Raw genomic sequence first — 26734 nt, 5'->3', positions numbered from 1 at the left:
TGTGGGGGTCAACATAAATATGTAAACACATTTGAGGTTCTATAGAAATACACAGTCACATCTGGAGTTCTTTAGAGATACATAGGAACATATGGAGTTCTGCAAAGATATGTAAACACATTAAGAGTCATACAGAGATTTAAAAACACATCTGGAGTGCTGTAAAAATACACCACTACATTTGAAGCGTTGTGTAGATTTAAAGAAAATATGATAAGAAATATGTTAACAAGACTGGAGACATACAGTTTAACATAGATTTGTAGTGTGAAGGTTAGGAGTTGATAAGTTGAGACAAGGTCATCAAAGGTCACACACAGACACACACACACATGCTAGCAGAGACTGAATTTCTCATCAATTTATGGTGGCAGGCTACTGGAGCTTTTTTTATAAGAGCTTTAAAAATGGCTCGTTAACCACAGGATCCTTGTTAATAGACTGCCTCGTCCTCGCCTCGTCGCCTGCACATCGCACAGACAGAACTGATCCTCAACCAACCGCCAAGCTCACATTTAATCAACGACTGTAGGACCGCAGAGAGAGGGAGAAGAGGAGAGGAAGATGAGGGAAGGGATAAGACCAATACAGTATGTAAAGATGGAGGGAGGATGAGGAGGAGGAAGAGAGGCAGAGACGAAGTGTAAGGGACTAAAGAAGGAGGGATGGAAGGTTAGAGGAAGAAAGGAGGGGGAAAAAAGGTGATATGCAGAATGGGAAGGAGCACAAAAATGTGGAAAGGAAGAAGAAACGAGAGCAAATGAAGGATGTAATGAATGTAAAGAGTAAAAGGATGGTGGCAGAAGGGAGTAGAGGAAGGAGTGCAGTAGAGGAGGTGTCCAAGTGTCCTCATCAGTATTCTGTCCTGAGCACAGCTTAATTGTGATGCTGGACGACCAGTTTAACCACGACACCGCCTGCTGCAGCTCACCCCATACACCCCCTTCATCAATCTCTCCCTCTCTCTCTCTCTCCCTCTCTCTCTATCTCCCTCAGTATCTCACTCATCAGTCTCTCTCTGCGTTGGCCTCCAGCTGTACATCTTTCTTCAACAGCCGCACATTAGATGTCAGTGTTGATTCTCCCAGTGGTCTGGTTTACACTGCAGACACAACAGGCTCAACCTGCTTCCATCTCTGCAAAGTGATGCTGCCACTGCAAGAACTCATGAGACTGTAGTTTCCGCTCTGAAAGTCAACACCACAATGCTGCATGTTCATTATTCAGATGGTGTAGACAGTGGCAGAGAAAGCGGAACGTACTGTGCTCCAAGAAAACACAAGCAATTTGAGAAAAAAAAATTGCAAATGAAGAAAAACTTCATGGTGGGAACATGGTCACATCATCGAAAAGAAGGTGAGACAGGTCAAGAAACATGAGCAGTCAGCAGATCTAACGGAAAGAAGAGAAAATCAGACTACTTTTATTTCTATTCATGCCTTTGCTCGCTTGAGAGAGGAGCATCTAGGTGTCCAACTCAGTTTGTGTCTAATTCATCATCATCATTAGCATCACATGAATGTGCAAAGCTTCTGTCATCAAAACCCTCCAGTGTCACAGAAAATGCTGCTGACACCCAGGTGCTACGCCATTATGTTACTGTGACATGAAGCTAATGTGTCTAATTGTGTCTGTGTTTAATCATAGTAATATTGAGACAACAGCACCATCTTTTAAAAACAAATCAACATGACTTGCTCACCTGCATTCAGCAGCTGATGACAAACTGGTGCTCTCCTCCATGCCGAGGGTCTGAGGCCCTGAGATTTCAACACACTGGGGGCATGAAGATGTAATCCTAGATGCAGGTGCCTGAGTTTGAGTCCAACCCGTGGCCCTGTGCGCCATGTCATTCTCTCTCTGTCTCTCTCACTCTCTATCAGAAGTGATGAACCGCACTGGGACACACTTGTTATCCAGCGTTTTTAACTTCAAAAGTCACGGTTGGACAACAGCAAGTCCCAGCAAGTGTTGATTTTAGCAAAGCAACTACCTCAATCTAAATGGTCACTCTCAATTCTCAGTCTACTCCTTGTCATGTGTTAACTAACAGTGAAACAACATACAGATGCCCAGTAGTCAGACTTACCTTAGAAAGTAAGAATGTTTTAGAAGGAAATGCATTTCCTGCTGAAAATGCGTGTGAATGCTGAGGGCTGAATGAGATCGCTGTAGCAATGCTCAAGAAGCTGAAGCAATGACTGAAGATTAAAAGCAGAAATTGTAAGCTGGAGGTTGAATAGCATAAAATGGTTGAAAAAGACCTGAATTGTTGATGAAAAGTTTTACAAACAGCACAAAACTCGACAAAAATGAACAAAATGTACAAAACAGAAAAACATCAAGTTTACTAAGTTTTCTAAATGTTAAACTGGAGGAGCTGCAGTCCATAAACTGCAAAAGCTGAGAACTGAAACATGCTGTTGAAACAGTTGAAAGCCAAATTATTTACTGCCATAGGTGGAAGTAGGAATACAATGCTTTAAAAATGTGAATAAGTAATCATTAGTAATATGAACTGCATCCTAAATAGTAGAAACTTTAATTTAAAATATCAATCAACTGAATAATCGCTTAATAGCTGGAAGTGTTGTGAACACTTCAAAGTTTGAATGAAGGATTTAGCTGAAAGTATGCTCAAGTAGTTGAATTTTAAAGATATAGAAGTTATGAAGGATTGAACATCGTCTCCTTTCACTTACACTGTAAAAAATTGCAGAAAATACTTATAATATCAAAAATGATGAATATCAAAAATGATGAATAAGGATACATCTCCTGAAGAAACTGAACGTTTTGATGGTTGAACAATTTATATAGCACAAAATATGCAGGAGTAGTTAACAACCGAAGGACAGTAAGAGGAGGATCTGGAGTATACCACCAGTGGGGCAAGTTAAATTCACTATGTTGGAGTGTTGGATGAGTCTGTAGCAGGATTTTGATAAAAATGTCAGTAAAGTGGTTGATAAACACCACAGATATCAGAGGAGTCTCTAATCAGGTAATTTGACCTAGCTGTGTATCCCTTCCCTGCACTCAGAGGCTGCCATGGTGGTCCCGCAGTCTATGGAACAGTTGGAGGGTACTCACATCAGTTTGAGGCTGACAGTTTAAATTCTGTTAGTCTCTGTGCTAAGGTAGTCACTTAATATGAAACAAGACAAATTTGTCTACTAATGAGGAAGAAAATGATGTGTCAAGATCGAAACGTGGCCGCAAGGACGAGTTACACAGGTTTTTTTGAGACAAATTTTAGAGCTTCTCCCACTCTAGCGATGATGTCATCCACTCTAGCCCTAAACATTCCGTGCAACACACACCCATTATAAAGTCAAAAATGAAAAGAGACCGTAGAATAAAATATATAGATTTGAATAACAAGTGTGAATGCTGTAAAGATATAAAATATAAAATATAAAGATTCCTCATTATTATAAATGTTTACAATACTTGTCCAAACAGATGTGTACCTATAAACAAATGCTTTTGCTAATCTTGACGATTTTAAAAGTTGCTTTAAACTATTTTATAAAATCTTTTTATTATCATAAATAATAAAATTAAATCTAATGAAATTAAATAATAATAGTAAAATATAAAGATTTGAAGAACAATAGTGTGAAAGCTGAGGCACTAATAAATATGGAGAATAATAATATATATATGCCTTCAATACTATTGCATTGCTGGCACATAATAATAATAATATATGACTTCAATGCATTGCAGGCACATAATAAGTATGCAGAATAATAATATATGCCTTTAATGCTATTAGATTACAGGCACATAATAAATGGTTAAGCTTTTTGAACAAGCATGATTTGGTTAGGTTTAGGAAAAGATTGTAGATCCACCCCAACCTCCTCTTGATATGGACTTTGTTACTATACAGTGGGGTCAGCTGATTTCCTCCTTTTCCCTAACACAATTACCACAACCGCTAGAGGTCGCCTAACAACGTAACAATGGGTCGCCATAAGCTCCTTGCTAAGACAATCTGTGAGCTTGTTTTTCACAGGACGATCTCTTCCAGCATCTTGGAGAAACTGCCACAGTTCTTCCTGTGGATTTATTCTGTCTCAGTGTCTCTGTCTCTTCATGTGAGACTATCAGAATGACTTTACGATGTTGAGATGAAGACTCTTTGGGGTCCAGAACTAATTGCAGGACTAATTGTTCTTTTTGTGTCTGAGGACAGTTCTGTATGACTCTGGCTGTATGTTTGGGCTCGTCCTGCTGCAGAATCTGACAGTATTGCCTGGTGTATATGAATTTGAAAAATCTATAGTGCCTTTTGCATAGTACTGTATGTATGTGGTATCCAACAGAGGCCCCATCTGTACCTGCAGCCCACTTTGGTCTGTCAATAGTTCAGATAGTGTAGATTCTGACCTCAGGTGGAGTCTGAGGAGCTGAACAGTCTGTTCAACTGCAGGGTTAGAAATGATTGTGATCGTGATTATTTACTATAAGTCCAGTGTGTGTGTGTGTGTGCGTGTGTGTGTGTGTGTGTGTGTGTGTGTGTTTTTCAGTTGCACAGAGACAGATATCAGCTTCCTCTGCTCAGTTTGCGAGTTGAGTTCTCTCCCTGTAAAATAGTGTAAATGAATAAAAACCAAAAATAAAGATTCAGTTGAGATTCCTCTCAGTGACTTTTCAGTGAACAACATGACGGTGCTGTTAGTGTCCTAGTTGATGTGTGTGTATTTGAAACAATCTGTGTCACTAACTGTTTTTCAGTTTTCAGTAGGTTTGCCTGTCAGTAGAGGATACAGAGCTGGAATCAGCAAAGTGGCTTTTATATTTTATTCTACAGTTCACTTTGTTTATTTCTGCTCATTCCAGCTCTCTGTTAGCATCTGTTAGCAATTTTCTTGTTATGCTGCCTTAAGGTGCTTTTTCAGCCTGAACTACCTGGTTCTGAAGTCACATCTATACCTACTGTGATGCATTCAGGTCCTGCATGTCAATAAATAAACAAATAAATAACATGAATTTCCTGATGAACAGTGTTGTCACAACCTGAAATTACAATGTTTCTGTTAATTTTCCAGTTTCGGTTACTAAAACATGCTCAAATGTGTCTCTGAAAGCACCTGAAGGCAGCATCTCTTGTTGTCTAGAGCCACTGATCCACACGGATGACTCTTGCTTTATGGTCGTTCAGGTTGATCTCACGCGACCACTAGATGTTGCTTAACAATAAAATGTAACTATGGGTCTTCGTAAACTGCTGCACAGAAAACCCATGGGGTTGAAAACATGCCATTGTCTGTCCTGTTAACATGATGTGAGATAGTCAAAAAAAATAAATAAATTCACTAACTGAATAACCAAATCCTGAGGTAAATGTAATCATATTATGGATACAAGCAATTAAAGGTGATGTCTTAGTGGACTAGAGAAGAAGAAGAAACCGTTTCTGGTTTTGAGAAATTGAAAATGACTAAAATCTCAAAACATGTTCAGACCCTGAAGTGTTGGGTTCCAGCTGGTTCTGGTGCTCTATGTTTTGTCCTTTGAGACCCAGCACTCGTGGATCTGTAGCTCCACTTCCTGTTTAGAGCAACATCTTTTGTTTCTCACTGTCTTCTTACTCTCTGTCTTTTTCTCTTCTTTTCTCTCTTGTTTTTCACTTCCTCATCCATACACTTCTCTCGTACTTACCGCTTCTCAAACAAACATGGCTGCTGCATGTCATTTTATGTTTTCTTTTACATATACATGCACAAACCTTTATTAATCTGAATATATGTTTGTATTGCTCATGTGTCCATATATAAACCTTCATTATCACACATTCATGAAACTATATGATTTCATTAATTATTCCTCAACACCCTGGTTACCATTAACCCCCCGCCCCAGACCCCATAGACCCATCTGAGGATGACCTCTTCCACCTCTTTGATAAATACCCCACTCCCATGCCAGACACCAGCACTCCCATGATACCCCCTGTGGGGGTCCAGGCTGTGGCTCTGTCCTCGGATTCAGTCCGTGTCTCCTGGGCCGACAACTCCATGACCAAGAACCAGAAGGCGTCTGAGGTCCGGTACTACTCTGTGAAGTGGAAGACTAGCTACTCTACCAGTGGGAAGTACAAGGTAAACACAGACCATCAGTCTGTGACATTCACATGTTGTGTTCTACATTACTTCAAAGTCTGTGTCATGGTCTCTGACAGATGTGTTGACGTTACTTTGACATGGCTCAGACTCGAGTCATGAATGTTTTGACTTTAGACTTGGCTTGACAAATTTAAAGAAGTAACATCAATGACCTGTGACTTCACTTGATATCCTTCCCAAAACCCAAAGTTTAAACATTATATAAAAGTGTGCAGCAAATTAACACTCTATGTAATGAGGATATTTCTTTTTAGCAAAAAATCTATGAGCAACTGAAGAAATGAAGCATTGATGACGAACACCTAACAAAGAGATCAGAATAAAGCAGACGAGTAAAATTGATCTTTTGAATGAAAAAATGAACTGATCACATAGTTTGGCAATAGTGACATGAAATATGTGACAAAAAAGTAACCAGAGAATGCAGGGACATCAGGGACATGATTTACTTCTTCAACTATCCAACATTAACTCTAATCACAGATATCAGGAGCAAAGTGTGCCTAAGTTTGCAGCGTCATTTTAAGATGGAGCCAAAGTGGTTGTTTCAGTGCTGGCTTCACTCATGACTGTCCCAGCAAGGTGATGCTCCCAGGAATGCAGTGGTTGCCTAACAACAAGGGTCAGATAGCAAGGCTTCTCAGCTGATCTGGCAACCTCGCCAGGGTTGATAGAGGCTAGATAGGCTTTTAAGGCCAATACTGATTCTGGCAAGCAGGAAGAAGTTGGTCCGTTGTTGTATCTGGATAAAACTCTAAAACTCACTTTTTTTAACTAGACATAAATAATCTTAAAATGAATTGTGTAAGCTGGATGACAAAACTTCCAAAAATACTATCAAAGTGAGACTTACTGAAGTACAAAAATATGGAAACAAATTTCAGGTCATTCAGTTTGGATTCGAGGCTTGTTTCAGGTAAAGGTTATAATAAACACAGCTTAATGAAAAGGGAAAGGTAAATGAAGGAATAAGCAGTCTAGAAATAATCAAATAAGACTCAGGGAGTAGTGAGAAGAGAAAGAGGAAGTCAATAAGTCAAAAAGTAAAAACCACTATAAAAGCTACCACAATATTAATTATAATAAATACACAGTTAGTGAATAGAGAAATGTACAAACCTTCAAGTGTTTAATTCTGATGATTCTCTTTTGTGAAATACAATACAATCTACAGTCTGTTCAAACCCACTGTTTCCTCTGAGTAGGACGAGTCCTCACTACAGTCAAATTGTAGTTTCGTCTGAAATGAAATGCTGAAGTTTTTGTCTAAATGTTTATTATGTCCCCAGCTTCATCCCTAGTTCACCTTATTATTCCTTCTGCACAAGACATGTTGCCACAGCAACTCCACCACCTGCAGCTGTTTGATAATCAGCTGATGGGGATTTAATGTCACACCTGCCATCCTGTGTGCTGCCTGCTCTCATTTAAAGCAGATCTCCCCCCTCCCTTCCCGCTGTATATCAAGCAGCTCACCAGCAAAATAAAGGAGGCACAGACACTGTAAACAATAATCATGGAGGATTATTTAGTTACAACGATCTGAGCACAATGCACTGGAGGAAAACCAAATTCAATATGTGTTTTTCAGCTTTCACTGATCAAGAATAAAAATATCCTCAGTTGACAGAAACAGCTTCGATTGTTTGGAAAACTCTTGTAGTGAAACATAACTTGGACTGATTTCAATACTTCTCAAAACAAGATTTAATCCTTCACTCATCTCGTCATGTTCTTCTTTGCTTCCAACAAAACTCTGAACTTCAGAAAAAACTTCGACAATAATCTGAACTCTGCTTCAAGAAAACTGGAAATAGGAAATCTATACAAGGGCAGACAGTCTGCTCACCTTAATAAAGCAGAGATGAAGGCAGAAGGAGAGAGAGAGAGAGAGAGAGAGAGAGAGAGAGAGAGAGAGAGGTGGTCTCCCTCCTTTTCTTTCCATCACATTTTGAAAATACATTTTCCTGGTGCCACAAGGACAAACTGGCAGGCTGACTGTTTCTACACCACAGAAGAAAATGGATACATACATATACAGTATGTGTGTGTGTATATATTTATATCAGTGGCGATTGCTCTAAGACTGCAAGGGAAGCTCAGCTTCCCCTAAAATGTCAACAAAATAAGTGGTCAAATATGTTCTGTTGTGTGAACATTTCATTGACTAAATATGTGCTAGAACACGTTCATCTTTTGTTCAGAATCAGCTCCTTATCACAGGTAACCGACACGACTTCTTCTCATTCCTCCCCGCAGCGCCACAGAGCTTTACACAGTGTAGACGCCGAGCGTCTCCTGACTTCAATGGGGAAGCAGAGAGTGGGTTGTTCCACTGCAGCGAAAACTAGACGGTCATTGGATAAATGCTGGGCTTTGTCCCGCCCATCGGACGCTCAGCGTCTCTGGGGGTCTATGGGGCAGTGGGCTGGCCTTCTGCATGATGATTGGATGATCTGTCTGAGGCTGAGTCCCTTTTTGATTGACAGCGAAATGAGCGAATCAGCGATCTTGAAGTATAAGCATCCACCGGAGCAGTTTTCAAGTTTTTCATTCCGTTGTTCGGAGTTGTTCTGGAGACGTTACTGATCCTCAGCGACTTTGTTAAAAACGACTAGCTTTGTGTTTGGCGAATCTCTTCTGTCACTCTGCGAATTTACATTTAAATAAACGGACACATTTTATGATGTAGGCCGAAAATGAGCTTCCCCTCCTTATAAGACCAGCAGCCGCCACTGATTTATATATATTTATATGATGTCTGAGACCACTTCCCATTCACTTGCATGGAAAACCCCACTGTATAGTATGTGTGTTTTGTTCTTGTTTTAGAAATCTCTAAATCCTATAAATCTGTTGTTTGTCAAGTCTGCAGACACCACGGCACTCAGCCACACCGTCACCGGCCTCAAACCAAACACCATGTACGAATTTGCTGTCATGGTAACCAAAGGACGCAAGTCCAGCACATGGAGTATGACGGCACACGCCACAACGTATGAAGCAGGTATGTCTCTCTTAGACACACAAACACATAACTAGTGTGGACCCCATTGACATAACACATCCCCTGGCCCTGGCTCTAACTCCAACCTAAACTAATCCTAAACCCAAAGCCAAGTCTTAACCCTCATAAATCAATGCGGGTTTATTGTACCTTCCAAACTCCCACATTCCCCCCAAACATATAATGGCCATGCTGCACACTGGGGTGGCTGAAAGATCATATAAGAATCTTTCTGGGTAGAATCACAGTCCACAATCTGAATCATGATCTGCATCCAATCGGATTTGATGATGAAAGTCATGACCATAAGTTATGGTTTCTTTCTGATGCCTTGATGCTTCTGTCATATGTTTGTCTGCGTTCCACTTTTTCTGTCTTCTGTTTATGATTTGTGTCACAACCAATCACACGTTTGTTTAGTTCATATGGAGTATTCATTTGGAGTGTTTTGATTTTTCTTTGTCCCGCCTCGTCCTGCCTCAGGTTATTCTGCCTGCAGGCAGGTCTTTGGTCCAGTGGACAGACCTTAACTCCACAATACAGAAACTTGAATTGATCTGTGTGATTCATTTGAAGAGTAGATCATATACCAAAGAAAGATCATCCATGATATAAGATCGTCAGATCACCCACGCCAACTGTGGATGATTACGACTGCGCTTGGTGAATGTGCCATTGATAGATGACGTATAAATGGAACAGCTGCTTTTGAACTAATGTTATGCACCATTAAGTGGACTGAGTTAAGTGTTTACTTGTCAAACTACTGTTCCCAGGATCAAGAATGAACCTTTCCACTCGAGATTGTGTTTAGTTTTAGAGTTGTAGAATAAGTGGATGATTCTTACAGTTTTTTTCTCCTATGGTACACTTTTCCTCTATTACTTCCTTGATCCCTTTCCTCTATTACTTCCTTTTCGCTGACATCTAAAACATCCGGCTGAAAGAAGTTCATGCTTTTCCTCTGGAGGATTTGAAAGTAATTGGGAAAAACAGGAATACACTGAATCACAGCAGGTTCAGGAAACATGGATTCACCAAGACAATATGGGTGCTGAACTTTTTTATTTTCTGTCTAACCCTGAACACAGATTACTTTTAATAAGGTGTTTAACAATGCACAGAACTCATGTTTGGTTCAGTGAGGTGTCAGGGAGAAACCCGACTCTACCCCGCAACAGCACGACAACAGTCTGCAACAATGAAACCAGCCACCGACTGAAATCAAAATGTCAAGGTATCCCTTTCAGGATGTCTACAATCATGTTTGTCGGATTTGTCATCCAATTAAGTGTGAAAAGCATTACCCCCAACGGCTCCCCAGGGCCTGCTGGAATACATTGACATTCATAGTGAGCAGACGGACTGAGCCCACTCAGTCCCAGCAGTGATCTACCAGTTCTGGACACAAACACTGACCACATTCTCACAGAGAAACACTGAGAACAGTCTTCACAGCCGCTTAGAACACCTCTGCCTCACTATTAGAAAGGATCACCCACTGAGTCTAACAGACACCAGCTGCATAGCATTATATTATATGTGTGTATTCAATTCTCACTAGAGACAGAGATTAAACAATCATTTAACACTTTGTCTGTGCAGAATAATGTCTACTGACAGATTGATATTAAATGTGCTGTGGATTTCCCAGCTCCCTAGAGGATGAATCCTAATGAATTTTGTGATCCCATAACCTTTCCGACAAAATGTCTGCTTATTGTACAGCTGAAAATATCATTTTAGGATGGGCAGATTGTCACACAATATTCATTCATCCCAGAAGATGAACCTTGTACACCATCCTGCCTTGAGGTGGAGACCCCACATGGAGATGTCTGATATACAAATGGGGTTGCAAGAAATTTGAAAAAAAATACACGATTTTTTTTTAGATAAGTAAAGAGTAAGTTCATTCAAATGATATTCATTAATCAAAAACTAATCATGCTTGTCAAAAAACTGAATAAATATTGACATGACCTGCCATTCAGCGCAGCTGTATACACACGAGTGAGTTAGCAAAAGTTTGACTGGGTTATTGACACGTTCCACTTTGATACTACCTTCATGGATCTGCCAGCCAGCACCATCAAACAGCTAATTAAGCTGTTGTTTTTGATGAGCTGAGATGTCAGCAGAGTTTGATTGAATGCATTTGATGGCTGTGTCACTGTCACCAATGGCTCTTATTTGAAGAGTGAAAGTATAGCCTAAATTTAATTCTCATCATAGCTCTGCCCACCTCTAATATGTTCACTCAGCAGTATTGATCATAGGCAGTGTATGTTCCTTCTGTATTTATGAGTACAGGTTGTCAGCATCAGAAAGGGTTGACCAACTCCTATAGCAATTATTTGTAATCAAGGAGATCAATAGCTGGTACTTAGCCAGTGCTGCGCTGCGAGCTTGAGACTTGTCCTGGTTTGGAATTTACTGGAAATTGAATCACATTTCTAACCAGTAAACACACAGCCATTACACACTAAAGCTCTGATAGGTGGCCACTTGGTTTCCATGATGACAGTTGAGGAGAAAAAAGAGTGCTTGTGATTCTCACAACAGGAGTGACATAACAGGGGAAGTGACAGAAATTCTGAAGTTTAAACAGAACAGATCACTGAATACAAGAAAGTCATCCCAAATCCACAGAAAACCTTAACCACACTGACATTACAATGAGCTCAGGAAGTTCAGGTGAAGACCTGCACCCAAGGACCAGTTTTGTTTTTACCACGGGCAGAGATATGAAGTCTGCTGTCTGCCCGGTTAATTACTGAGCACTCAAATGAACTTCTGAACACTGATTTGGAAAAACTGGTCGCGCCATCATCTCCTTCTACCACCTCTCTCCTGTTTACGCATAATTCAGCTCCAAGCTCCGCCCCAAAAGACTTGACAGTGATCAGTCGTGAGGGACGACCCCGCGCCATTTTAATCAGCTGGCAACCGCCGATGGAGGCTAATGGACGAATCACAGGTGAGTTATCGTATAAACACCAAGTCGAGAGTCATTTTGATTTTCAACAAAGCTGCTGATTATTCTCCAGTTAAAAGATTAATTATGTCACATTAATTATGTCAAAATGTTTTTCCTACAATATTAACACGTTAACACACAGCACAAGAGTTCGGTTGTTGCTTTGTGTATCCAGAGCATCCTGTGTATCCAACACACACACTTTCCTCCATTGTTCTCTCTCTCTTCCTCTGGGCGATCACCCCCCCCCCCCCCCCCCCCCCAACCTGTTTGTTTTAACAAGCTCTGCTGCTCTTGCAGCATCCCGGAGGACGAATCAAACGCTCCCTGCAGGGATAACAGCACAAAGCAGTGCAACACACACACAGATCAAATATTTTTAGAATTTATACTTTCATTTTTTTGCGTGTGTGTAATTCCACCAAAAAAATGTTATGTCTTCATTCTATAATGAAACTTTCTGCATATCAAATCTTAGTATTTATATCTTCTCTGGTCTTATATTACAACAATTGTATTTTTTCACAACGCCAAGTCTTATATCACACCGTAAATGTGAATATGGGATTTTGCCATGGTGTGAATGAGCTTAATCTTATCCCTACAAATACAATAAGAGCATGTTTTTATATATTCGTTTCTCCAGACATCATCCTCTGCTGCGCTCTGCATAATAAGAATATGATCTTGTTTTTAAGCCTGTTCATCTTATGCCTTGCTGTCTGACAGGTTACATCCTGTACTACACGCTGGATAAGAACATGCCGATAGATGACTGGGTGATGGAGGCGATCAGCGGCGACCGGCTGACCCATCAGGTCGTCGATCTGAACCTCGACACAGTTTATTACTTCAGGATTCAGGCCAAGAACGCCAAAGGAGTGGGCCCGTTGTCTGAGCCTGTCCACTTCAGGACCGCCAAAGGTCTGCCATAGAGTGTGTGTTTGCATGTGTGTGTGACTGAAGATCAAGACCTGCTTTATCTGTTAATGCATTCCTGTGTTTTATATTTTATAAGTTTCCCGAGTCTCTGTTTCTCTTTCAGTGGAACATCCAGACAAGATGGCCAATGATCAAGGTAGGCGTTTCTTCCCTACGTGTGTGTGTGTGTGTGTGTGTGTGTGTGTGTGTGTGTGTGTTGTGTGTGTGTGTGTGTGTGTGTGTGTGTGTGTGTGTGTGTGTGCATCACTTCAAAAGAGTCTACAGTTTTACAGAAATCTTACATCATGTCTCACTCCCAATCATTTATTTGACTCATTTTCCAGTTACCATGAAACCATTTTTAATCTTTAAATCATCATTGTGTCTGTTTTCTCATCAGATTGTCTATAACACACAGTTCACAGCTTCAAATCTTAAAATCCTCTAATTAACTTTGATTTACAAACCATCTTCTCATTTCACATCTTGTTATCAGATCATCTGTAATTGAAGTCAAATTATCTTCAAATAAACTCCAATAATCTGTCGTTTTACAATTAAAAGTGATTTCTTTTAAACATGTTATCAGCTTCACTTTCATCTGATTATCAAATCACGTTTCATCTTCCTGTTATCTCTTTCCATTCTACCTTTCCTCACATCTTCAAATCATCAGTGTGTTGTGCTCCTGAGGGAAACGTGGCATGTGAGAGTGCACATGAGCAGATGAATCTTGAATTGCTTCATACATTCATTAACAAATTACTGCAAGACATGACACTGATTCACAGGCCAAATGTTCAGTGTGCCACCACAGTGCTGAATCCTGTTCTGATTGAACCTCGCTAACTCCGTAAAATTGATGGTGATGCCAGATCTTTTTAAACCATGAACATGCAAATACTGTTAGAAGTCTATTAGTCTATTAAAGTGATAGTTCAGGTAATTTGACGAAGGGATGTGTGAGGTACTTATCTATAGTCAGTGTATTTCCTGCAGTAGATTCAGATCAGTTTAGAGAAGCAGCAGGAGCACCGGCACAGAAACTGAGTGATAAGTGATTACCCACTTAAAAAATGTTCACAGAGAAAAGCTAATTTCAGTTGTGTCGCTTTATTTTTAATGTTTTCACCACTTTACGGTAGTTCAACGGTTGACAGAATGTAGTTCCAAAGTAAATGTCTGTTTGACGGCAGATAAAGTGGTGAATATATTCAAAATAAAGCCACATTTCAAATGAAATTTCTGTGGACATGTTTTTAAGTGTCTCTGCTGACACTGTCCACAGTAGTTCATCACTCAGCTTCTTTGCCAGTGCTCCCAACTGAATCTACTGCAAGTAATATACTGACTACAGATCAGTACCTCATATGTCAAATAACCTGAACTATCACTTTAAGTCAATGATAAATTGACTTGATATTCTACAGTTAATTTTAAGTTATATTTATATTGTATTAAGATTTATAAGGTGTCCCTTTGTGCACACGTCACCCAAATCTGTAGCTGCATGATGTATTTAAAGTGCTAGCTTTTTTCAGGCTAATATGGCAGTAATTATCAACCAAGGCTAATTATATCTATGTATAGTTATATGGAATCATTGTGGTGTAGCCCAATTAATTTGAGAAAAAAAACGGGATTTGTGTGTGAAACCTTTTGGAAACATTTATCTAAAATGATGAATAAACAGTTGAAATGGTTACCTGAAAGTAACACATATAGCTCCAAACAGATGGCTAAAAGTCTTGAATAAAGGGTTGAAGTAGTGAGCTAGAACTAAATGAGAACTAATTGAGAACTAAATGGACAAATTTGAAAGATAGCAGGTGTTGTCGGTGCAGAGATTCAGTCAGGGTCTGTCAGACGGAAATGTTTGAGAACCACTCAAATTTACTGAAATGTACGAAGTTTGGTGTAGACTGGATGAAATATGTTGGAAAACATGCAAATAAATGAATAAATGCATAGAGTACAATCCAAGGATTCCAGTGAAAAAAAATCTCTCCTTTATGAATTTCAGTTCTAAAGTTGTGTGCAAATATGTAAATTAGGAAAAAATTTGTGACATGTTTGATTGTAATTTCACACTTGTCTGTGAGATTCTCAGTTAATAAGTATTTCATGAATTTTATGCTTTAACTGTCAATTGAAATTTTCTCCAACAAAGATTTGACTTTAAGTGCTGTTGCAGGTATTATGATGTAAAGCTGGAGCTATAGGCTTGAGCCAATATTTGATAATATCATGATAATATCACAATATTTAAGCTGGACTGTATTGATATATTGAACTTTGGATATCGCCCAAGTCTAGAATGAGCCTGAGTATTTTAGGGTCAAAAGAAATACAGAAGTGGAATAACTGTGTCAGCAATTACACTTATTTTAATGAATTGAAAGTCAACCTTGTTGAGTATTTGTCCCATAATAATCTGATTTCTCAACTACTGTTCTGTGGAAAATTATTTAGAATAAAGATAAAGAAATATGAAGGGAAGTACAATTAGTGAAAAAGAGTAGAAAGCATGAAGGAGGATAGAAAGGAGAAAACAGGACAGACAGTTGAAAAATGTAGGAGAGAATGAAAGGATGAAGGGGGGATGAGTCTAGTAGGATGATGGCCAAAATTTCAGCATTGTTAGTCTATTATACACTAATGAGAAATCGTTAATGTGAAAAAGAGACAGAGAAGGAAAATGTGAAAACAGAGGAAGTTACTCCATTTTCTTTTTAATTGAATTTATTTTTCACTTTATGCAAACAGCCCTGACTCATCAAGCTGAAGGAAAGTAATTGGTTCATTGCATGGAGAAAATCTTTTTTTTTCAGTGAGAGAGAAATGAAAGGAGGGAGAAGGCAAGATGAGTCTGTTGTAATCATTAATGCAGATATATGAGATGTGATGGAAAAGAGCTGTTTACCATATTTAGGTTCATCAAATGAACTCAGACATAATTAACACTCTGTTCTCTGATTCTATTCAAACAGCAGCAGAAGGGGCCATGACGCTATAAACGCTCCAAACTTTTCAGTGTGCTACAAGAAAGTTTGAAATCTTGCAGCAGCTCAGAGAATATGATGGTGATTTTGTAGCTTTAATGTTTAATTTGGTCTTTTTAAGATTTGGATGGAGGGTCTAATAAGAGTTAGCATCATTCTGAAATAAAACAAAAAAAGATTGAAGAGTTCCAAAAATCCATCCTAAAGTTGTTGAGATATTCAAGTCTAGACCAAAGTGGTGATATACAGGGACTGAATGGCTTACATCAACAGACTGAGAATCTTCTGTTCCCCAACAAGATCCTCTGAGGGACAAATTCTCAATCTTTACCCAAGTTATGGTAAACTTATATAACGCTTTTCTAGTTTTACTAACCACTCAAGGCACTTTACAATATTTGCCACATTCACCCATGCATACATCACAAACATACTCTGTTAGAACAGCCATGTGGGGTTCAGTATCTTGGGGCCTGCAGGAGCCAGGGATCAAACCACCGACCTTCTTGTTAGTGGACGACCCGCTCTACCTCCTGAGCCACAGCCGCCACCCAAATTCACAAAGCACATGTCCTGCACCCTGTTCTCTGTTTGTGAAGTAAGCTTGATTTAATTGTTGATAATTTTACACAGGCCTTGATTCTTCAGTTCTCAGCTTAGGTCCGGACAGACAGATTCCAGTATATTGTAATAATATACTGAGGTAATATGGGGATCACTGCGGCCTACATGTGTTCTATGCAGCTGCACTTAACTGAACCACAGAGACTCAGCTTCAGTGTCAGGGTGTTAAATGGTACTGTTTGTCACTGAAAGGTGTGTGTGTGCGTGCGTGTATGTGTGTGTGTGGTATGTACACATGTACACACTGCATTCCCTATCCATAAAAATCAGGAGTGTTGGCGGGAAGGGTGGGTTGATATTCAGTCCTGTTACAGTGGAAGCTCCACTGTAAACACACACTCACCAACTCACACATAGATCCACACACTGTTAAATGCACTCACAAAGCCAGACTAGCTTTAATCACAATGGTTTCTGTAACTTCAAACTGCAAGAAAGAATCAAATCTTTTTTTCATGTTTTGGGGGAGCAAGACTCATCGCAACTGCTGCTGGATGGTGGGAGAAGAAAAAAAAACAGCTTTTAGCTTTAAATTGCGGGAGAATTATGTATTATATCTGGCTTTAAGTGAATTTGAGATGTGAAGGTCTTTAGATTCAGTTTCCTGACGGGAGCAGCGCTGTTGAGGTTTTGAAATCTCTCACATCAGTTTCCAGGCTCTGTTCTCTGACAGGCTCTGTGATGACCTGCTTCTGACATCCGCCTCAAATCTATTCTTCCAATGCTCCAAGTTCACGAAAAGGCTCACCCGCTGTTTCCTCCACTGGAGGAAAAACCCATAAAAACAACCTGCCAAAAACACTTTTTATATCGTTTGAAAATTAATCAGTTGGATACATTTTGCATAGGACTATACAGATGTTACATACAGCAAATGTAGTGGTCACACAGATGAGACAGCAACTGTACAATGGTCACAAAATATACCCTAATACTAAGAATAAAAGCAAGTAACGACGTGAACACACTGCCTGCGTTGCATGTGCGTCTGTGCCGCGTCACTGCTACTGCCAGCTCCAGATGACATGACAATGCCACTGTCTCCGCATACAGCTGCTAAAATGGTAGTTTTATGTGATGGATGCCAGCAACATTACATAAAACTGACTGCTTCCACTATAGTTGTCTTTCAAGGCTAAATCTTAAAATGATACAGACATGAAAAATAAAATGATGTTTCGTAGCCGTGATGTTGCACATGAAACATATACAGTGTGTTACTGGCCTAAGATGATGTAGATGTACTGATTAGACATAGACACTGTGGTAACAATTGTTTTTTTAAGTCAACTAACAATAACTTGCACATAGTGGAAACCAGGCTAATGATGGTGGAGGGTCACATGAGCATAATATAAACTACAAAATTCAAGGTTAGGGGGTTTCTTTAGGGGACAGGGCCACAAAAATATCTACTTTAATTATTACTGCACTTAAACAGGACAAATTCTTTATTTCATTTACAATTATACAAATTATTTTTAAAAAACAATTGCAACACGGTAAGTCTGGGAAATTCAGGGTCCCTGTGGGTCTGAGGCCCTTTCACTAGTTTCACTTTGCCCTGTTGGTTATGTGGTTTTGCTCAGAACAGTTACCTTTTGCTGTGTGATGGTGTAGATGCTCACAAGTCATCACTGCAGGAATAAAACATGAAGATTTGGACAAAGTGCACTTCCAGCAGGGAACTACACACACACAAACATCACACATATGACGTGCGTGTAAACGCACCATTTCAAGTCATTTATTTCATAATAAGGAACCAATATCTGTGTGATCCTTTTATTCCATCTATTAAATGAGTCTCTTCCTCTCTGTTGTCTTCCAGGTCGTGGAGGAGACCATGCCTACTGGCCATCTGACACCAACCTCATTGACAAGAGCAGCATCAACGGTAACACACACACACACACACACACACACACACACACTCACACACACTGTTCTTCTATAGTGACTGAATCTGACCGTCAGAAAGTATTACGAGATGTGTGTGTGTGTGTGTGTGTGTGTGTGTGTGTGTGTGTGTGTGTGTGTGTGTGTGTGTGTGTGATTCTGCAGCACCATCAGAGCCTCACAGTTGTTTTCTCTGATCACTCAGCTCTGTCATGTCTAAACTTACTTACTTGCTACATTGTACAGTCCGTTAGCATTGCTTCCTGTTCACCACCAGCAGGAAAAATTACTTATATCCAGTATCTTACACTCAACTTTTGTTATTACAAACTGGAGAAAAGAGTCATCTTTATGGAGAAACAGGATTAAAAGTGTGGTGGCATATAAATCTTCAGCTTGTAGTTTTTAATGTAACAAACCACAACAGATTTGTTAATAATAATTTGATGTAGGACAGTAATGGGAAAATATGAGCATTAATACATATACTAAATACAGCTGTATCAAACGTTCATAGTTTATATCTGAGGATTATAGTGTAGTAAGTGAGTATTCTTATTAACGCACTAAACTATACAAATTTACAATATATGAAAAAAATCTCTAAAATAGCATTAATTTGTTCTTTATGTGAGTTTATCCAATAACAAAAAAATAATGTTGTGATGTATGCATCCTTAACAGCTATTAGTAATCACTAAAGAAAGGCTCTTTCTTATGTTATTAGTAATTTGAGCTATAATTCAAATGTTACCTTGATATTGCCAATGATAATACTCATTCTGCTAATACCAAAACGACCATCACTGACAATGCTAATAATCATAATAAGTCCAACACTAATGCTCATTTTAAAACTAAAGGTAATAGTCATGCTAATTCGATTATTTATGCTGCCAGTGACACTAACTTTAACGACAATGATAATACTCATGCCGAAGCTGTAAAAGCTGTGATAACTGATGCTACAAATAACCACAAACTAATAGTAATGCAAAAGCTAATCGTTAATCATTACGCTAATACTTATTGAGACAATGTTAATATTAATGTCAGTGCTAACAAAAATACAAATGTTAAATTCTAGAGGTAAATGCTAATCTTAAGATTCATAACAATTCTTACAGTAATTTTAATGGAAATACGCTACTGTTAATAAAACCCAAACTACTGCTAAATCTAAAACTAATGCTAATAACAATAACAAATCACAGTCTTAACTATAACTGTCTCCTCTCATTTCTGCTGAAGAAAAACAGTTCAGTTCCCCCTACTCAAAAGAAAAGGTCACAGGTCAGGGTCTGTCGCTGGCAGTGATTCAGTGTCTCACTGGAGGACAGTGAGGTGTGTGTGTGTGTGTGTGTGTGTGTGTGTGTGTGTGTGTGTGTGTGTGTGTGTCTGAAGATGGACTCTTAACGTTTTGTTGGCACTGTTGCTGCTGCTGCCAGAGGCGATCGTAAATCTGCCCCCTCTGACCTCCGCTCTCCTCTTGCTTTATGATGGGTCATCGAGGGCAAAGTCTCGTTCATCAGGTCAACAGTATTTCATCTTTAACGCGGTGCTGGCCTTTATGTTGCAGAGAGACTTTTACCATCAGGTCACAGCTCTGTAGGTCTCTGTGTCCATAGTGTGTGCTGAGGTGATCTGATCCGGCCTGTTGTTCCGATGCAGTGACAGTATCTGAGCAGGTGGTGGTCTGGCTACAGACTCACTTAGGTTTTTCCATTTTCTCCTCATTTTCTCCAGAGGGGGTGATGTTGACTTCTGACAGGGCTGAGAGCTTTGTACTGCTCAGAGCACAAAGCAATTAAAGTTAAAAATAGTTCAGCTCTAAGCAACAGAAACTTGTGGCACAAAATAGTTTTAAATAAAAGACATTAACATATTTAACCCCCATATTCCCCTGGAGCTTCACTTAAGAAGCTTAACAGACATTTCCTCTCTGTATGACACCTAACATTACAAGAAAAGTTTCACGTGTCATGTTTCCATGTCGTCGTGTATTACTTATGTTTACTTCTATACATAGACATTTTAGTGACCACAGGGAGTGACACAAACCAGACACAAACCAGACGCAACAGACACAAACCAGACGCAACAGACACAAACCAAACGCAACAGACACAAACCAGGTACTGACCAGGCACAACAGACACAAACCAGACGCAACAGACACAAACCAGACACAAACCAGACGCAACAGACACAAACCAGACACAAACCAGACACAAACCAGACGCAACAGACACAAACCAGACACAAACCAGACGCAACAGACACAAACCAGACACAAACCAGGTACTGACCAGGCACAACAGACACAAACCAGTCAAGAACCAGGCCAAAACCAGACACAACAGACACAAACCAGACACAAACCAAGCACAAACCAGACGCAACAGACACAAACCAGACGCAACAGACACAAACCAGACACAAACCAGACGCAACAGACACAAACCAGACACAAACCAGACACAAACCAGACGCAACAGACACAAACCAGACACAAACCAGACGCAACAGACACAAACCAGACACAAACCAGACGCAACAGACACAAACCAGACGCAACAGACACAAACCAGACGCAACAGACACAAACCAGGCACAAACCAGACGCAACGGACACAAACCAGGCACAAACCAGGCACAAACCAGACGCAACAGACACAAACCAGACACAAACCAGGCACAAACCAGACGCAACAGACACAAACCAGACGCAACAGACACCAACCAGACGCAACAGACACAAACCAGACACAAACCAGGCACAAACCAGACGCAACAGACACAAACCAGACACAAACCAGGCACAACAGACACAAACCAGACACAACAGACACAAACCAGACGCAACAGACACAAACCAGGCACAAACCAGACGCAACAGACACAAACCAGACACAAACCAGGCACAAACCAGACGCAACAGACACAAACCAGGCACAACAGACACAAACCAGGCACAACAGACACAAACCAGACACAAACCAGGCACAAACCAGACACAAACCAGACGCAACAGACACAAACCAGACACAACAGACACAAACCAGACGCAACAGACACAAACCAGACACAAACCAGGCACAAACCAGACGCAACAGACACAAACCAGACGCAACAGACACAAACCAGACGCAACAGACACAACAGACACAAACCATGCGCAACAGACACAAACCAGGCACAAACCAGACGCAACAGACACAAACCAGACACAAACCAGGCACAAACCAGACGCAACAGACACAAACCAGACACAAACCAGGCACAAACCAGACGCAACAGACACAAACCAGACACAACAGACACAAACCAGACACAAACCAGACGCAACAGACACAAACCAGACACAAACCAGACGCAACAGACACAAACCAGACGCAACAGACACAAACCAGACGCAACAGACACAAACCAGGCACAAACCAGACGCAACAGACACAAACCAGGCACAAACCAGGCACAAACCAGACGCAACAGACACAAACCAGACACAAACCAGGCACAAACCAGACGCAACAGACACAAACCAGACACAACAGACACAAACCAGACGCAACAGACACAAACCAGACGCAACAGACACAAACCAGGCACAAACCAGACGCAACAGACACAAACCAGGTACAAACCAGGCACAAACCAGACGCAACAGACACAAACCAGACACAAACCAGGCACAAACCAGACGCAACAGACACAAACCAGACACAACAGACACAAACCAGACGCAACAGACACAAACCAGACACAAACCAGGCACAAACCAGACGCAACAGGCACAAACCAGACACAAAACAGGCACAAACCAGACGCAACAGACACAAACCAGACGCAACAGACACAAACCAGGCACAAACCAGACACAAACCAGACACAACAGACACAAACCAGGCACAAACCAGACGCAACAGACACAAACCAGGCACAACAGACACAAACCAGGCACAACAGACACAAACCAGACACAAACCAGGCACAAACCAGACGCAACAGACACAAACCAGACGCAACAGATACAAACCAGGCACAAACCAGACACAAACCAGACGCAACAGACACAAACCAGACACAACAGACACAAACCAGACGCAACAGACACAAACCAGACACAAGCCAGGCACAAACCAGACGCAACAGACATAAACCAGACGCAACAGACACAAACCAGACGCAACAGACACAAACCAGACACAAACCAGACGCAACAGACACAAACCAGACACAAACCAGACGCAACAGACACAAACCAGACGCAACAGACACAAACCAGACGCAACAGACACAAACCAGGCACAAACCAGACGCAACAGACACAAACCAGACACAAACCAGGCACAAACCAGGCGCAACAGACACAAACCAGACACAACAGACACAAACCAGACACAAACCAGGCACAAACCAGGCACAAACCAGGCACAACAGACACAAACCAGACACAAACCAGGCACAAACCAGACGCAACAGACACATACCAGACGCAACAGACACAAACCAGACACAAACCAGGCACAAACCAGACGCAACAGACACAAACCAGACACAAACCAGGCACAAACCAGGCACAACAGACACAAACCAGGCACAAACCAGACGCAACAGACACAAACCAGACACAAACCAGTCACAAACCAGGCACAACAGACACAAACCAGACAGAAACCAGGCACAACAGACACAAACCAGGCACAAACCAGACGCAACAGACACAAACCAGACACAAACCAGGCACAAACCAGACGCAACAGACACAAACCAGACACAAACCAGGCACAACAGACACAAACCAGGCACAACAGACACAAACCAGACACAAACCAGACACAAACCAGGCACAAACCAGACGCAACAGACACAAACCAGACACAAACCAGACACAAACCAGGCACAAACCAGACGCAACAGACACAAACCAGACGCAACAGACACAAACCAGACACAAACCAGACGCAACAGACACAAACCAGACACAAACCAGGTACTGACCAGGCACAACAGACACAAACCAGACACAAACCAGGTGCTGACCAGGCACAACAGACATAAACCAGTCAAGAACCAGGCCAAAACCACACACAACAGACACAAACCAGGCACAAACCAGACGCAACAGACACAAACCAGACACAAACCAGGCACAACAGACACAAACCAGACACAAACCAGGCACAAACCAGACGCAACAGACACAAACCAGACGCAACAGACACAAACCAGGCACAAACCAGACGCAACAGACACAAACCAGACACAAACCAGTCACAAACCAGGCACAAACCAGACGCAACAGACACAAACCAGACACAAACCAGACACAAACCAGACACAACAGACACAAACCAGACGCAACAGACACAAACCAGACACAAACCAGACGCAACAGACACAAACCAGACACAAACCAGGCACAAACCAGACGCAACAGACACAAACCAGACACAACAGACACAAACCAGACGCAACAGACACAAACCAGACACAAACCAGGCACAAACCAGACGCAACAGACACAAACCAGACGCAACAGATACAAACCAGGCACAAACCAGGCACAAACCAGACGCAACAGACACAAACCAGACACAACAGACACAAACCAGACACAAACCAGATGCAACAGACACAAACCAGACGCAACAGACACAAACCAGGCACAAACCAGACGCAACAGACACAAACCAGACACAAACCAGGCACAAACCAGACGCAACAGACACAAACCAGACACAACAGACACAAACCAGACACAAACCAGACACAAACCAGACGCAACAGACACAAACCAGACGCAACAGACACAAACCAGGCACAAACCAGACGCAACAGACACAAACCAGACACAAACCAGGCACAAACCAGACGCAACAGACACAAACCAGACACAACAGACACAAACCAGACACAAACCATGCACAAACCAGGCACAACAGACACAAACCAGACACAAACCAGGCACAAACCAGACGCAACAGACACAAACCAGACGCAACAGACACAAACCAGACACAAACCAGGCACAAACCAGACGCAACAGACACAAACCAGACACAAACCAGGCACAAACCAGGCACAACAGACACAAACCAGGCACAAACCAGGCACAAACTAGACGCAACAGACACAAACCAGACACAAACCAGTCACAAACCAGGCACAACAGACACAAACCAGGCACAAACCAGGCACAAACCAGACGCAACAGACACAAACCAGACACAAACCAGTCACAAACCAGGCACAACAGACACAAACCAGACACAAACCAGGCACAACAGACACAAACCAGGCACAAACCAGACGCAACAGACACAAACCAGACACAAACCAGGCACAAACCAGACGCAACAGACACAAACCAGACACAAACCAGGCACAACAGACACAAACCAGGCACAACAGATACAAACCAGACACAAACCAGACACAAACCAGGCACAAACCAGACGCAACAGACACAAACCAGACGCAACAGACACAAACCAGACACAAACCAGGCACAAACCAGACGCAACAGACACAAACCAGACGCAACAGACACAAACCAGACACAAACCAGACGCAACAGACACAAACCAGACACAAACCAGGCACAAACCAGACGCAACAGACACAAACCAGACACAACAGACATAAACCAGTCAAGAACCAGGCCAAAACCAGACACAACAGACACAAACCAGTCAAGAACCAGGCCAAAACCACACACAACAGACACAAACCAGGCACAAACCAGACGCAACAGACACAAACCAGACACAAACCAGACACAAACCAGACGCAACAGACACAAACCAGACACAAACCAGGCACAACAGACACAAACCAGACACAAACCAGGCACAAACCAGACGAGCGCAGCAGGGCACAATGTGGAGGAGTGTGTGATGTTCCTTCCTCTGGTTTATCTACAAAGAAAGTCTTTGTTTATATTGACCACTTCTTTAATTTGTCCCTTCAGTGCTATGGGGCTTCATGTACCATTCTACAAGATACATATATGAAACAACATTTGTGAGAAACACCGGGCATTTAAACATTGTTTGTGCTGAGTTTGTTTATAACTGACCAGCTTTGTTTCCCTGCTGGATTTCTGGCTTTTGTGAAGATTTTTACACATCCTGTCACCCTCATGTTGATTTGTCGATGTTGTTGTGGCTTTAAGCTGCTGAGAGCTTCTGATTTATTCCACACAGTCTCTCTGAGCCGCTGGGGGTTCAGTGCCTCACTCAAGGGCATCTCAGTAGAGGTTGTTAACGCTCCTGTTATCATCAGTAACATACATTTTGCTTGTGGGTCAGTTTTGACTTCCTGTCTGTCAGTTACTGCTCCTGTCATTTATTGTAGTCATCTCTTTCACAGTCCAAAAGGTTTAGATTTATTGTACAAAACCATCCCAAATTGTCCTTTCATGTCTCCACTTTCCATATACTAGGTACAGAATTACATAGTTCTTACTTGGAAGTTATAAGGACCTTAAAAAAAGCTTTACAGCTTTATTTCCAAACTGGATGGCTCTTCAGAGCTTTGTCTACTCTACCAGGAATAACATTCTGGTGCAGAAACACTGAAACATTTACTTATTTATAAAATCAACTTTAAACATATTGCCTCAACAGTCTGCAAATTACCCACATACAAGTTTTTAACTGTAGAATGAAAACCCACTCAGGACATGGACATGGTTGTGCATGGACAGAAATTCATTGAACATTTTCATATTTTTTGTGAGCGCTGAACTGAACAGATCAGTTTACAAATGATGAACGTTCATGTTTTAAGTCAGTTTTACGGCCCAGCATGGCTGGTGTAAGCGGTACAAACGGTTTTAAATGTATCTCATTCAAAAAGAATAGCGGCCTATTTATTTTTAAAAAATGGAACAAATGAACGTGAATTTGTTCTTTTTTGAAACTGTGAACTTAGTGATTTTTAAAAATGAACTATGAACGTGAACTGGTTCATTTTCATCTGTATGAAGTGAACTTTGAACTAGTTCTTTTTAAGTGTGAACTGGCACAACACTGAACCCCCTAATGCCCAGAAATATAGAGAGGACATGACCTTTGTGTACTCTGGTAGCTACTGATCATAGAAAGAAACATGCTGATGTTATTATTAACATTAACAATGACTATTTAAGTTCTAT

At 41.1% G+C, this 26734-nt stretch overlaps 1 protein-coding gene across 2 annotated transcripts in view; it reads left to right on the top strand.

Moving 5' to 3' along the window:
- The window catches only part of dcc (DCC netrin 1 receptor), a 287897-nt gene that overhangs the window by 207633 nt on the left and 53530 nt on the right, over positions 1 to 26734 (top strand). Inside the window, exons 17-22 of one of the 2 annotated variants that reach the window (XM_056403378.1) lie at positions 5941 to 6113; positions 9006 to 9144; positions 12017 to 12124; positions 12854 to 13048; positions 13170 to 13202; positions 18503 to 18568. In XM_056403378.1, the coding sequence (XP_056259353.1) occupies positions 5941 to 6113; positions 9006 to 9144; positions 12017 to 12124; positions 12854 to 13048; positions 13170 to 13202; positions 18503 to 18568 (714 nt within the window). Of the gene's footprint in view, positions 1 to 5874; positions 6114 to 9005; positions 9145 to 12016; positions 12125 to 12853; positions 13049 to 13169; positions 13203 to 18502; positions 18569 to 26734 lie in introns of both variants that reach the window. The other variant, XM_056403377.1, reaches the window with a different exon arrangement.

The sequence above is a fragment of the Seriola aureovittata genome, chromosome 18, assembly GCF_021018895.1.
Source record: "Seriola aureovittata isolate HTS-2021-v1 ecotype China chromosome 18, ASM2101889v1, whole genome shotgun sequence".
Taxonomy (NCBI): domain Eukaryota; kingdom Metazoa; phylum Chordata; class Actinopteri; order Carangiformes; family Carangidae; genus Seriola; species Seriola aureovittata.
The sequence above is the reverse complement of the archived record's forward strand: the minus strand, read 5'-3'. Positions and strand labels throughout refer to the sequence as shown.